At 44.3% G+C, this 14,481-nt stretch overlaps 1 protein-coding gene across 1 annotated transcript in view; it reads right to left on the bottom strand.

Moving 5' to 3' along the window:
* Positions 1-417: 417 nt before the first annotated feature.
* Positions 418-14,481, bottom strand: part of NRP1 (neuropilin 1) — a 140,204-nt gene continuing 126,140 nt past the window's right edge. The window contains 6 exon segments of the mRNA XM_077304236.1: positions 418-5,055; positions 5,058-5,309; positions 7,080-7,136; positions 8,861-8,954; positions 9,690-9,961; positions 12,564-12,701. Coding sequence (XP_077160351.1) covers positions 4,847-5,055; positions 5,058-5,309; positions 7,080-7,136; positions 8,861-8,954; positions 9,690-9,961; positions 12,564-12,701 — 1,022 coding nt within the window. The 3' untranslated portion in view covers positions 418-4,846.

The raw sequence follows: 14,481 nt of genomic DNA, 5'->3' as shown, positions 1-14,481 counted from the left end.
TGTTTGACTGTCCTCTTGCATCCCAGCTCAGCTACCTGCATAGTTGGTCCCTGCCTGCTTCCAGCTAGCTGGCTTTGATGATGGTTGCTTCCCTCCATTCAGTGGGCTTCTGCAAACCGCTTATCCGCACACAGAAATCTGCACACACAAAGCCTGCAAGTTTTCATAGCAAATCTCCACAGCTAATGGTCTGCATTACAATTGAGTTTCCATTTGACCTGACCATCTGATAAGTAATGCCAGTCCTCGTAATGTAATGTGCGGTATTCAGAGGTGGATTTTGAATGCAGAATTGGCTTCAGCATCACATTGTTTTATCCTGCGTGACAAGATTCTCTCCTAACAAATGAGAACCTAAACAGCTGTTTTAAGACCAGTCCAGCTGTAAGAGCAATAAAAGTCATGGAGGTGTGGGGGTATTTTATGAAAATGTTTAATTCAACTGTTTCTTTGGAATGTAGTAGTCATTGTTTGGAAATTTAAATTACAATTCAATCCTATGTGTTTATTTTTCTTAATGCTACTCAGTGTCCAAGAATACAAACGTCATTTTAAAGTTAAGGCTTCGCTGTTCATTTTGAAATAACAATTTAAAAGTGTCATATTGTCATAGAAAATAAAAAAATTTCTGTAAAAAAATTTGCACAAAATTTTACGATGGTACAAAAGCATGAAGTAATATCATACCAGTAAAATGAAATCATTTTACTGCAGAAGATTTTTTGTATAGGTTTTTTTTCGAGAAAGAAAGAAAAAAATACGTTATTTTTACACTTTCAAAATTATGAAACAATCTAAAACAATATAAACCGAACATTTTGTAACACTGCCTTTACAAATTAATAACTTTATAAACATATAATTTTTAAATATATTTATCAGTGCAAGATACTTTTTTTCCCCATTTAAAGTTGCAGTATCGTTTTTCCTTTGTCGAAGGGCGGTTTCCCTACTCATTCCCCCTTTGAAGAAATCAAAAATCTGGAATCCGGATTTAACGTTACACGCCTTTTGATGAGGAGGTCTCCTCAGCTTGTCCGTGGGATTGGCCATTTCAGCTTTCGGCCTTCTCAGCTTTCGCTGTCTGCTGGCCTATCTGCTTGCCCTGCAAATGTCACTATGTCAAGGCTGATGCAGTGAGCAAACATGCCTCACCTGGATGTTAACAGGGCTGTCAGAATAAGATTTAGAAGACCGTTTACGCACTGGGAACTTCACTGCCCCAGCTCCCATGCAGGAGCACAAATTGGGGGCAGATGAGGTGCACCGGGCCAAATGCTCCCCCGTGTGGATGCAGGAAGAGGTGAGGCAACCTGCCACGACTAAAACTCCAGCCTGCAGTCTGGCATGAAACCTCCAGTGCATAAACGGTCGAAGGGAGCCACCAAGCACCAATCTTGCACGCCTTCGTTTGGTTCATTGGTACGAATTGCAATGGATGATGGACCCACAGCAGCAGATGGATCTCAGCCAAAAGCATTTCTATTCAGAGTAGAACAAAACAAACAGCTGAGCCCCCACAAATTGAAATGTTTGACCCCTCCCGCAGGATTATGTGCGTGTCTGTAAGCGGAAGCTTCACACAAATATGTTTCCCTGTTGTCAGCCAAGGGCTTCATATGACATAATTCCTCACATTTGCAACTTGAGATCCATGCAATGCTATTTAAGAAGAAGAGCTGGTTCTTATTTGCTGCTTTTCTCTACCAGAAGGAGTCTCAGAGTGGCTTACATTCACCTTCCCTTTCCTCTCCCCATAACAGACACCTTGTGAGGGAGGGGAGGCTGAGAGAGCCCTGATATGACTGCTTGGTTGGAACAGCTATATCAGTACTGTGGTGAGGCCCAAGGTCACCCATCTGGTTGCATGTGGGGGAACGGGGAATCAAGCCCGGCTCGCCAGATTAGAAGTCCGCACTCCTAACCACTACCCCAAGCTGGCTCTTAAAAGCTTATAGTATGATTTTAAGTCTTCCCCAGCCCTGAAAATGCCTAGAGCGCTTTCCTTGAACGAAAGAAATGCCAAATAGTTGAGCCTGGTATTTCTCAAGGCAATTTGTACATGTTGAATATTGTATCAAGCGATTAATTTAACGTATGAAGAAGCCAGAACTGTGACCTCACCAGGCGTCAACTCAGACATGGTATTCTTCAACAAGACAGTCCACAGGTTTATCTGAGGCAATGGTCTACCTCTGTAGGAGAAACAATCCTGCTTAAATCTTGTCCAAGTGCATTCAGTCCCTTGCTTCTGGGGCTTTGCCAAACGCGATCTTTCGTGCTGAAATTTATCCTCTTAAAGTGACGTTTGCATGTCTTAAGATGGTCATGTGACACAAGCAAGGCGGGAACAGATACTTGAAGATTGCAACTCACATTACAGGAAACAAGTGCAGCTGAAAACTGAGCTTGATCTTCTCTTTGGGATACTTAACAAGCAGGGGAGTCCTATTAATGGTAAGGCCTGATTCTCATGCTGCTTTTTGGTCAAGGGGACTTTTCTCATGGTGAAAATTCAGGTTGGGCGCAACCTGCTTTGGTGACCATTCAGATGTACCACACCTGGCGCCAATACTTGCTTTCAAGATTGTTTCAGAGGGTAGCTGTGTTGGTCAGCAGTAGAACAATTGGATTTGAGTCCGTTCACATCGTTAAGAACCCAACATGATTTTGGGGGCATACACTTTCAACAATCATCATATCTGATGAAAGAGCTTTGACTCTCAGACACTGATATCCCCCAAAATCTTGTTGGTTTCCGAGATGCTCCTGAGCTCGAATCTAGTTGTCTTCAAGAGTTCATTCTTGTGTGGTAAATGCCGACTCTCGCCATGTGAGGGAGCATTTTAGCAAAATATTCACCGAAGAAAACCAAGGCGGTGAAATTGCCTTGTAGTTACTAGTATTGTAATTTATGCCTCTGTGTCGGTTAGGGACTAATGTAATTCCTAAATATATTGTGTCCATGATCTGTTTCTTTGCGCAGACGTATTTTTTTAAGCATGAATTCGCCTGCTTCTAGGGGAAAAAAAGAATTGGAAGAAGCCGGACATTAAAATCGACGGAGTTCTGTTTTAGCCAACCAAAGAACTCTCTGGAGCAAAACTTCCATGTGGTGGGCTCTGGACCGGAACGTTCTTGCATTTGGGATTTCATTTGGGAACGTTCTTGCATTTGGGTATTTAGTTGGTGGTGTTTTATGCCACTGTACTATGAATATGTATGGATTTTAATTTAGCTTATTGTTACTGGCCAAGCCAACACAGCCCCTTCTATTTGTAGCAGCATCGGAATAACCCAGATTAGCACAAGCATTTTCACATAGACATGATCCCCCTCACGTTGGACAGTGTTGGTAGATGGAAAAAGCACTCTTTTGCTTAGCAACAGAAAATCCCTCATAGATGTCCATTAAATGAATGCCTTCTACAGAATTAAAACAAAACAAAACAAAACACACACACAATTATATAATGACTTACTAAAGGAAATAAAAAAGATACTGTCACTTTATGCTGTTAACAAGAAACCCAAAGCTCAACTTTGGGAGGTGAATTAAGAAAACCTCCGATAACTTTTCCCTTAAACAAACAAACGAACGCACACGAAATCTAATAAAATCCTTCTTGTCAGTCCCACCAAATTAAAGCTGCATTTGTCTTTTCCTCGACGGGGGGCAAATGCCTACGCAACAATATACTCAGAGACAAAGAGCAAGAGAACAAGAAGAAAGAGAACGCCTATATTTGAAAATACATTCTATATGAAAGAACTCTAAAAGGAGGAAAGGGGGGGGGGGATATTGCAGCTTTGTACAAAAAAGGGGTCCGGAGACATGAAACTGATGTACAGAAAGTGGAAGAATCAAGCCACCCAATTTTCCTTAGCCCTTGCCTTCTCAAGGTTTCCTTACACTAAAAAATATACTTTCTTGTTAGTCAGTGAGTCCTTGGGGTAAGTAAAAAAAGACAAAGACCACGAAAAAAGGACAAGGTCTTTTCAACGGGAGGGAGACAAAACAGTTGTTAATGTGAACACAACGGAGAAGCGTCACAAACAAAAAGGCACTTGAGAGGACATAGGGTAGTCAAACTGCGGCCCTCCAGATGTCCGTGGACTACAATTCCCATGAGCCCCTGCCAGCGGCCGCTGGCAGGGGCTCATGGGAATTGTAGTCCACGGACATCTGGAGGGCCGCAGTTTGACTACCCCGTGTGCGAAGGACTCTTGTTTCGTTATGGTTGCAGGCAGATCACTCGGTTCTGCCGGTTGTTTCTGGAAGATGGCACATCTTTCTTGTATGGAAATCACAAGCACAAAGTTTAGTACAACACGGAGAAACACCAAATATAATTCTGACTGTATTGCTTGGTAAACTGACACACTTATACCGGTACTGATGCTGCAGTACTAAAAAACAAAACAAACGAAAACAAAAACCCAAACCAAAAACACGCTAACCCTTTCCTTGCCTATGCACAACACAAGCAATTTTACACAAATATAGGCTCCTGAAAAACAACTAAATTGCTGTTACTCCAATATTTTTACCTTTCTGGGCACTGAGCTACAGACAGCCTGTCCCTCCAAAGGACCCCCTTCCCCACACACCGAAACACACTCTGTGACAGCATCTTGGATTTTTGCACGATAAAAAAATAAAACATCCTCATCGAAGGGGAAGGAAACAGAAACCAGGGAAGGCGGGAAGACAGAAACAGAACAAAACGCCCCCTTTTCAGCCAATCATACTTGGTCTCAACACCAGCATTTGATTATTTCAAATTAGAAACAGAAGTAGACTGTACATGATTCAGATTGTTTAACACAGATCGTGGTCCATGTTTTAGTATATCTGGTACACTGACTGAAGCTCCTGAGAAAAGCTTGGCTCATTGTCCCCAACGCAGTTTTCAGCCTGTCCAGTAAAAGAAGATCCACAGTTTCCCAGCTTAAGCGAGAGATACGTCCTTCTGTCGCCGTAACTCCGAAACTTCATTAGCTGCTCTCGCACCTTCACGCCTCTGAGTAAGTATTCTGTGTGTTCAGTTTGTCTTTTTTCAATTTCACACCGTCCACAAGTTCAAAATTGTAGTTCTCCAGTGCCGACAAGTTCCTATCTGACATACCGTTGTGCCAACAGGCGCAGTACAGGATGACCCCGCAGATGGCCCCGAGGAGCACCCCCAGGGCACTCATGGCTATGATGGTGATCAGAATGGGATCGAGAGTCTTCAGCACGTTGCCCGGTTTTCGGGAGATGTTGTCGTTGTAGGGCTCTCCGTTTTCACGGTACTCGGGTGTAGACCCTGCAGTGGAACAAACAAACAAACAAAAAAAGGACAGCGGTGATGCGGAGGGCAGCACTTTTAATGCAAAATGAACGTGACAAAGAGAGAAGGGTTTTACTGCCTCGTATGGAAGCTGAATGTTTACTTGCCGAAATGGATGGAATTCAACTGGAAGCCTATTTATCCCTGACACAGTGCCTTCTAAAATAGAAAGCCAGCTTGGTGTAGTGGTTATGAGAAGCAGCCACTAATCTGGAGAACCAGGTTTGATCTCCCGCTCCTCCACATGCAGTCGGCTGGGGGAACTTGGTCCAGCCACAGTTCCTCTCTGAGCTCTCTCGGCCCCATCTACCTCACAGGGTGTCTTGTTGTGGGGAGAGGAAGGGAAGGAGATTGTCAGCCGCTTTGAGACTCCTTTGCGTAGTACAAAAAAACAGCTCCTCTTCTTAAAATACCTAGGGATTGGGGCTCTGTGGTTTTGAAGCCATTTCCTACATTTGAGTATCTCCTCATAGGGGCCATGCCATTTGAAGAAGCAAGTTGGAATTTCTGTTCAGGAATGACACATTGGGAAGGGTACAAGCCACAGTGGTAGACGATATCTCATTGCATGCATTTTTAAAGTACGTTTGGCCTCAACCAGGGCCAGGATGTTTTTCAATCCTGGCCTCTACCTGATAAGAATGAGCTCCCAGAGGAGATCCGGGCCTTGTCAGAGCTGGCACAGTCCCACAGGGCCTGCAAGACAGAGTGCCTTTGGTTGGGACCAATAACCGGTATTTCTCTGAGAGCGGGTGACTGGTGCAAGGTCACCCACCAACCTTCTGTGGCCGAGTGGGGATCCAAACTTGAGCGTCCCACATCCTGGTCTGCCACACTGAACACTGTTATCCTGGGCCCATTCCGCCCACATAGGATAATGCACTTTCAATGTGCTTTGGCAGCTGGATTTTCCTGTGCGGAACAGGGAAATCTACTTCTAAAGTGCATTGAAAGTGCATTATCTATTTTGTGTAGAATACGACCCAGTGGCCTTTTCTTGTAAGCAAATCCTTTATTTCCAGTGCAGTCCTAAGCAGAATTACTCCTATGGAGGGAGGGAAGGGGGCATGGTGGAGCTCGATCTCATCAGATCTCAGAAGCTAAGCAGGGTCGGTGTTTGGGAAGGAGACCACCCAGGAAACTTTTGCAGAGGAAGACAGTGGCAAAACACCTCCGCTTCTCACTTGCCTTCAAAGCCCCTTGCTGGGGTCACCATAAACCGGGTACTTAACTCTGTACATGGCTAGAAAAGTTTCAGGATAGCAAAAACAAAAATGATGCGTCAGTTGACCCTGTGCCCAAGGTATACTTGGAGAACCAGGCTCCTCGTCTTTTTTGGAATCTGCTAAATGGATCCTGAATGGGCTAAGTTTCTTTCTCCATTTCGCTGTAAAATAGTACTGTTTATTTACCAGCATCAACCCTCAGGTCAGATGCAAGGAAAACAAGTCCTTGTTTTGCCTCCCTATATAATGAGTACTGCTCACGCTACAGTGGATTCCCTGGAGTATCAGGAACGACGGTGCTGCAAAACCTGTTCGTGTCTCTTGTCTTCTGTTGTCTGTCTGCAGCCTTACAATCTTGTTATAAACATGCATTAAATGTAAACTGCAGCTGTATGCGAGCAAATAAACTCATGCCACATTTATGGGAGAGGTTTTATGGTAATGGGGCCTGAAATCAGTTCACATCGTGCCAAGACTCCCCTGAACATCAAATCAGTTCTTAATGAAAGGAACACTTTACCTGTTTGATTAATATCTGGCTCTTCTTCAGCTATTTCATTGCCTGCATCATTTGACTCTAGCAAGGCAAAGAGAATTGACATTGATTATTAGGGTTACAAACACTGATTGGCCATCATGTCGGCAATAACGGCATTGAGGATTTTTCCTCTTGGCTTGGAGCTTGATTTTGTCAGCTTGATCGAGCGGTTCATTAACCTGGGCTCCCAAAATTAGCAAGGAAGGAAAAGAAAGCTTTAAAAACTCCCCTCCGCCCCCACTTTGGCACAGTTTTTAGAGCGCTCAGCGGGAGGTTTCTGTTTCTTGAAAATGAAAATCAGGAGGTGAAATAAACATGTTTCATTCATTGTATTTATAATCTCGGAGCCTGGTGATGCAGAGCCCTTCATCACCCACAAGCGGCACTTAACCGCAAGAAATAGTTCTGCTGGATGCATGGAGCAGCAAAAGCCTTTGTGTGAATGGCAAGATCTTCCCTACGCGTTATGTCCCAGAAAATGTGAAGTTAGCTGAAGAGAAGGGTGCTGGGTAGAAGATCTGGCAGTTTTCATTAGGGACAACCTTCATATAAATAGTTCAGGGGTAGTCAAACTGCGGCCCTCCAGATGTCCATGGACTACAATTCCCAGGAGCCCCCTGCCAGCGAACGCTGGCAGGGGGCTCCTGGGAATTGTAGTCCATGGACATCTGGAGGGCCACAGTTTGACTACCCCCGAAATAGATATTGCGCTCCATTCTCAATACTGGGCAACCTAGGGCTAAATTCCTGGACAAACATTGATAAAATGGCTAAGATTTAGTCTGATATGGAGTCTTTTATTAGTTATGACATATCATGCTTGGCTTTGACTGCAAAAAAGAAAAGGGACAAATTATTTGAGAGTAACAAGATAGTAATTAAGCTCCATATTGCTCTTTGAACTCTTCTTTTTCCCCTCTTTTTTACCAATATCTTATTTGTATGGAGATAATTTTATCATCTATCTATCTATCTATCTATCTATCTATCTATCTATCTATCTATCTATCTATCTATCTATCTATCTATCTATCTATCTATCTATCTATCTATCTATCTATCTATCTATCTATCTATCTATCCATCCATCCATCCATCCATCCATCCATCCATCCATCCATCCATCCATCCATCCATCCATCCATCCATCCATCCATCCATCCATCCATCCATCCATCCACCCACCCACCCACCCACCCACTACCACCCACCCACCCACTACCACCCACCCACTACCACCCACCCACCCATCCATCCATCCATCCATCCATCCATCCATCCATCCATCCATCCATCCATCCATCCATCCATCCATCCATCCATCCATCCATCCATCCATCCATCCATCCATCCATCCATCCATCATCTGTGTGTATGTGACAGTTATAATCACAGATGTTTGGAATGGAAAACTGTAAAGGCCTCTGGCCACATGCAATAAACCTTTGACTGACTGATTAATACTGGCAACAGTAAGACTGCAACTTGATTTGATGGCAGCAGACTAATGGCTTCTGCACCGACCAGTTTATTGATATGCCATTGGCCTATCAGGGGTCTTGGAGAAGTTGCTCTCAGTCTGGAGTGTCTCATAGGGCTTTGGTGACATAAGCATTAGGCGGCACTTTGCAAACTAGAAGAACACTACAGAAGCAATTGATGCTCAAAGGGAAAGACACGGCATTTATTTCCAGGCATTCTACTACAAGAATGAATAACATTCCATACGACGGTTTTGTTCACTCCTGGCGAGTCGTACTTACTTCGGCACTCCTCCTGTGCTATGTGGTTGTCGATATTAATGTCATCCACTGCAATTCCTCCATTTCCTCTTCCTATTTCTCCTTCCACCACCACCTGGTAGAACCACATGACACGGGTTTAGAGCTCATGGTCAGCAGAGAGGAAGGGAGAGCAAAGGAGTATCTACAAGCTACTGTTGGGTGATCTTGTCCTTTCCTTCTAAATTATAGAAAGCTGACTACCAGTGAATGGTGGAGCTATCCACTGCCCCATTGTCCTTTCAGGGGTTTTTTACATTGAAAAGGGAAGGAAACCACTTCAGGACCTACCTTGCTGACAGGGTCTGCATTGCACCTGCTGGCCCTTCTAGTTACAAAGGTCTCAATAGTTGGAATCGAATAGCCGCCAAGCCTTTTTGCATTTAGCCAGCACCATAGGAATCATGGGCAGCTCTGGAAGGTTTTGTGAGGCTCTGGAAGCCTTCAGGAACCTTCAGAAACCAAGACCCACCTGGATTTTGTCTGTTTGGTCCCTCTCATCAACACCTCTAGATGTGCACAAATGTAGATAGCTGCAAAATCCTGGCTGCTGTGTACAGAACTGGATCATTTTTATTTTATTTTTTAGATTTATATACCGCCTTCCCCGAAGGCTCATTGATTCATTTTGCACAGTATAAGTAATCCAGTTAGCAGTGGGTTTCCATCGTCTCAAGGTACAGGTCTTTTCTGGCTATAAAGTGGTTTTAACTGGAGGTATTGGGGATGGAACTGGGGACCTTATGCATGCAAGCTGTGATCTACCAGTGAACTATGGCTCCTTCAGCCCCGTTCTTCTTTCTTTGCCTACCTGATAATGTTTCACAGACTTGTGGAGGAGGACGCGTCCTTCTTTCCAGCAGTTCCCCTGATTTCCACTCAGTGTCAAGAGAACCTGGTCGTACTCTTCAGGTGAAGGATACCGCAGTTTGATACGTAGAGTGCCAACATGGGGGCCAGACATATGATACCAGAAAGTCATGCAGTGGGCTGAGTTCTGCGGGTTGACGATAGGGCTGATGAGCCGTGCGACCTTGCCTTTTTGGTTTTCATCAGCTTGTGAGTAAATGAAATTGCCGTCTCCTGCTGTGACAAAAACACTGCATTAGAAATAATGGCCCACTTTGAGCTATCTTAAGCCTGATGTTTCTGGTCCTTTTCTAAGCATTTGCAATAAATGCCTAGGCTTGGGAATCATGCTCCATGCACTGGCCTCATCCTACTTCTCCATGATGAGTCCAGATTATCCAACTATGAGCTTTCTAAGGCAGTAGAAGGAACACAATGAGTTATATATGGTCTTTCAGGTGAGACAGTGCAAGCAGCCATGACAAGAATACAGGACAGCTTTTCCCAACTTTTTAACCCCTGAGAACCCCCTGAAACATTCTTCAGGCTTTGAGAAACCCCAGAAGTGGCATGATTGCACAGAATTGGGAAGCATAGCTGTGGACATGCCCACCTGGGGCCTTCCCACCCCCTTCTGGGCCCATCACTAGCCATTTTGGGAGCGGGGGACATGATCATATACGGTTATACCACCCAATAAATGTTTAACAAATTTAACAGATGCATTAAAAATTAATTAACTCCGACTCATTTGGGAAACCCTTCTGGGGCTGTCAAGAAACCCCAGGGTTTCATGAACCCCTGTCTGAGAAAGCCCGATCTAGGAGGAAAAACACCTATTATTGAATGGATAAGCTAGAATGACCGAGGCACATCATGCTGGTGATGCACAAAATATAAATTATGTTATGTCCTGTTGAGTCACTTCTGACAGGTTGCTGCTCTCCGAGATAACTCTGTTGTCCTTGACCCCTTGCAGCTCTCATGGACCGTTTATGCACTGGGAGCTTCACTGCCCCAGCTCCCGAGCAGGAGCACAAATCGGGGGCGGATGAGGCACACTGGGCCACATGCTCCCCCGCGTGGGTGCAGGAAGAGGTGGGGCAACCTGCCATGACTAAAACTCCAGCCTGCAGCCCGGCATGAAACCTCCAGTGCATAAACGGTCATGGATTTAAAGATTCAACCTTTAGCCTTGTCTTCACCATAAGATATTGCAGCTCATTACATTCAGCTTCAAGATATCACCACAAGATATTCACCCTCTCACATTGTCTCCTACCTGGCCCTTTTAACTGGAGGTGTGTGTGTGTGTGTGTGTGTGGGGGGGCGAACCTGGGACCTTCTGCAAGCAAAGCAAAGGCTCTTCCCCTGAGCCACAGCATCTCCCTTTCATTTTCTGCTGCCTTAGGGATGTTAATGGTATAGTTTTGATCTGCCCTATATGCCAGCTTCTGTTGCTGTCCTACTTGATGGACGTCAGCTGCATGAAAACCCCAGTGTCAATCGTGAATTTTTGATCAGAGTTTGAGAGCTGTCCTGTCCTGATCCCAGCAACTTTTGTCACTAGGAGCATCAGCTTAGTCATCTGGAATCATTCCCTGCAGTGCTCCCGCGAACGCCACAGCCTATAATGACAGATTTGCGCCTTCGTGTACTGGCGCAATGATTCGGAGAGTGGTCCGGGAGTGTGGTGGAAGAAACGAACAATCCAAACTCACAGGCACCTGTCAAGACTCTTCCAGAGGACACCCTGGGAATGCAAAAGGCACCTGACGTTCTAGAAGCAAGTACAGCGATAAAAAAACCTTGTTTCATGAATATGATTTCCTCCCCCCCTCCCTTCCGTGACAGGACGAGTTGTGCCCGTCTCCAGATTTGGGTGGCAAAGTTCAAATATTTTTCATTTCAAGAATATTACTGCAGTCCTGGGTCAGGAACTCTGCCTTCTTTGTCTTAATTAGAGCTCAGTTTGTGCGTGCCTTTTAGATTCTGTCAGTCCTTGGCTAACGTGGCTTTTAACCTCCCTTCAATGTCAGATTGTACGGGGCCATTTCGTTTTACTTTGCATCCCCATTATTGCAGCCTTCATTTCGGCTAACTGCCGCTGGCTTAATTTGATGCCATTTATTTGTACAGTGTCATTTATAGGCAAAGTATTTAAAGTTCTTTTTTTCACCCCCCTCCCCCCACAAAAAAAAAAACCCTAAACGTACTTGTCTTAAGATTCAATTGAAAGCGCCTCTAAATTTAAGGAGTCCAATTTTGTCTAATTTCCTTGTCATTCTCATTAAGTAAAGGAGGTTTGCAGAAAGTGAAAACTGAAAGGGGGGGGGGTCCCCGCAAGCACGGTTGACTTATTTGCATAAATGAAAAATAGAACAGCAATCAAAGGGAAAGCAGGTCACACTATGTCCTCTGCTCGCTAGGGCTTTTGGGGTGGTTGGTTGATCACAGCATTGAGGCATCCTGAATTTCTCAAGCTGCGATTCCTTGGCGTTTTCGAGATCCTGCCAAAGAAGGACGCCAGCCTAAGAAAATTCTTAAATTATTTTAAAAGGATCTTGATCTGAGTGTTCCTGGAAGACGTTCTGGAAGAGACCCGCAAGGCAACAGGCTCTGTCACAGTAAAATGAATGAAAATTAAAAGGACGGTGTCGTTTGAACCAAAAATAAAAGGGCAGAATAGACAAAATCTAACAGTTTTTCTTTTAAAAAAGAACACAATACCTTAATTCATTTCATGTTCTCTGCCTTTAACTGGCAGGCTTTCCAATAAGCACAATGCTTCCTTTATTGCCACCTACAACTGATTCCGTTGTGAACCCTACATTACCTGTGTGGTCTTGAATGGGCCCTGTTTTGCTGGTCAGCACTGCCCACTTGAGGTCCAGCCGGCCATCATGCTCCCAATGGCAGATTGTCTTCTGAGAACTGTAGCCAAATTCGCAGTTGAAGCCGTACGCTGGGAGTTCTTCCGTAACCATGGGGGGGGGGGAAGGAAATACATACTTGATTTTTATTGTTATAATTTTAATTGATTTAAATTGTAATCTTTTTTTTGGCATTATTTTGATAATAACAGGGAATATGCTTTCTAAAATACAACAAATCTCTGCGGCGCATTATTTCCAGTTGGATGGATGTATTTTGCTGAACATTCTTATCAACAAGCTCTCTCAAGCATAGTTGGATCAGCTGGGTTGCCAACCTCTGGGCGATGGCTGGAGATTTGGGATTACAACTCCAGTTTACTTGGGGAACATGGCCGCTTTGGAAAGGCCAGTCTATGGACATTATACTCCCCTGAAGTCTCTCCCTTCTCCAAAATCTACCCTCCTCAGCCTTTACCCCCAAAATATTTCCCATCCAGAGCTGCCTAGGCACTGATCTGTCTTTGCAACTTTAATTCACAGTGCAAACCCCTCCCACATTAGAAGAACACTCATGTGAGACAAGTTCACCTGGATGTCTGCTTACTCCCCCGCCCTTTTTTGTAAAACTTTTACTGTAGCATGGCTGCTTAATGACAAACCAAGTTTAAGCATGCTATTCAATTGGTCCACAAGATGGCAGCACTGAAATGGCTACAGTTGGAAAGAAAAGCCAGGCTAAGGTGGGTGAGATCCAACCAGATACAAAAGGAAAGTTCAAAAGAAGCTCCCATGAATCCCAGCTGCAGCTCTGAGCAACTAATGTTTGAAGCATTGTTGTGCTGTCAAGATTGATTGGACTTTGGCCTCGGCTAGGAAGAATGATAACTCAGCACTTCTATCCCCTCTTCAGCCATTCCGTCCCGAAGTCATTCTTGTGACCCACAGCTGGAAGACTGCATCACACTCTTTTGAGGGTTTTTTTTGTTTTGTTTTAAAGAGAGGGACAAAGAAAAAGGGAGGATGAGCGAAGGAATACACACACACAGGGATAAACAGTCTTATTTTGCAATTAAAATTAAATTGAAAGGTGGGGTTGAATATTTCTTTGAGAGCTACTGACAAACTGGGCAAACATCGTGATCCATCTATGCTATAAGCAGGTGTGCCACACGAAGACCTCGTGGAAGTTGGGAGTGTTTCCAGCCTCTCAGTAACTTGTTATTAGTAATGACACTGCCTGAGTTGAAAGATCAGTGATCTCTCTGTATTGTTTGGCCAGCTCATCTGGCATCATGTGTGGGAGAATGAGGGTTCTGTATTTACAGGAAAGATCTGCAGGGGCATGTGTCTCCATGGAAGGCCATGTAATGAGAGTGAGAGGACAAAGAGTCTAGATTGATATTAATAGTTTATAAAATGCTAGTTAAATGGCTAAAAGGAAACATTAAATATAAACATTTCAATAGTCAACAAGTCATAATTAGGTGAAAATAGATCCTTGTAAGCTGCCTCCTTGGGAGAGGGGTGATGTTAACATTAGAGGGGTAATAAGAGGGATGATGGTTTAGCTGATCATAGAATCAAAGAATCATAGAGTTGGAAGGGGCCACACAGGCCATCTAGTCCAACCCGCTGCTCAACACAGGATCAGCCCAAAGCATCCTAAAGCATCCAAGAAAAGTGTGTATCCAGCCTTTGCTTGAAGACTGCCAGTGAGGGGGAGCTCACCACCTCCTTAGGCAGCCTATTTCACTGCTGAACTAATTTCGAGCTGATATTTCGAGCTGACTGACATTTTGGACCGGGCAACCAGAACTGCTCTGTGTTGCAGGCCCTGTGGAACTGTCCTAGGTTTGGAGGAATTCAGATGATTATCCA

This window comes from Paroedura picta, chromosome 11 (assembly GCF_049243985.1).
Source record: "Paroedura picta isolate Pp20150507F chromosome 11, Ppicta_v3.0, whole genome shotgun sequence".
Taxonomy (NCBI): domain Eukaryota; kingdom Metazoa; phylum Chordata; class Lepidosauria; order Squamata; family Gekkonidae; genus Paroedura; species Paroedura picta.
This window is presented reverse-complemented; position numbering and strand designations above follow the sequence as displayed.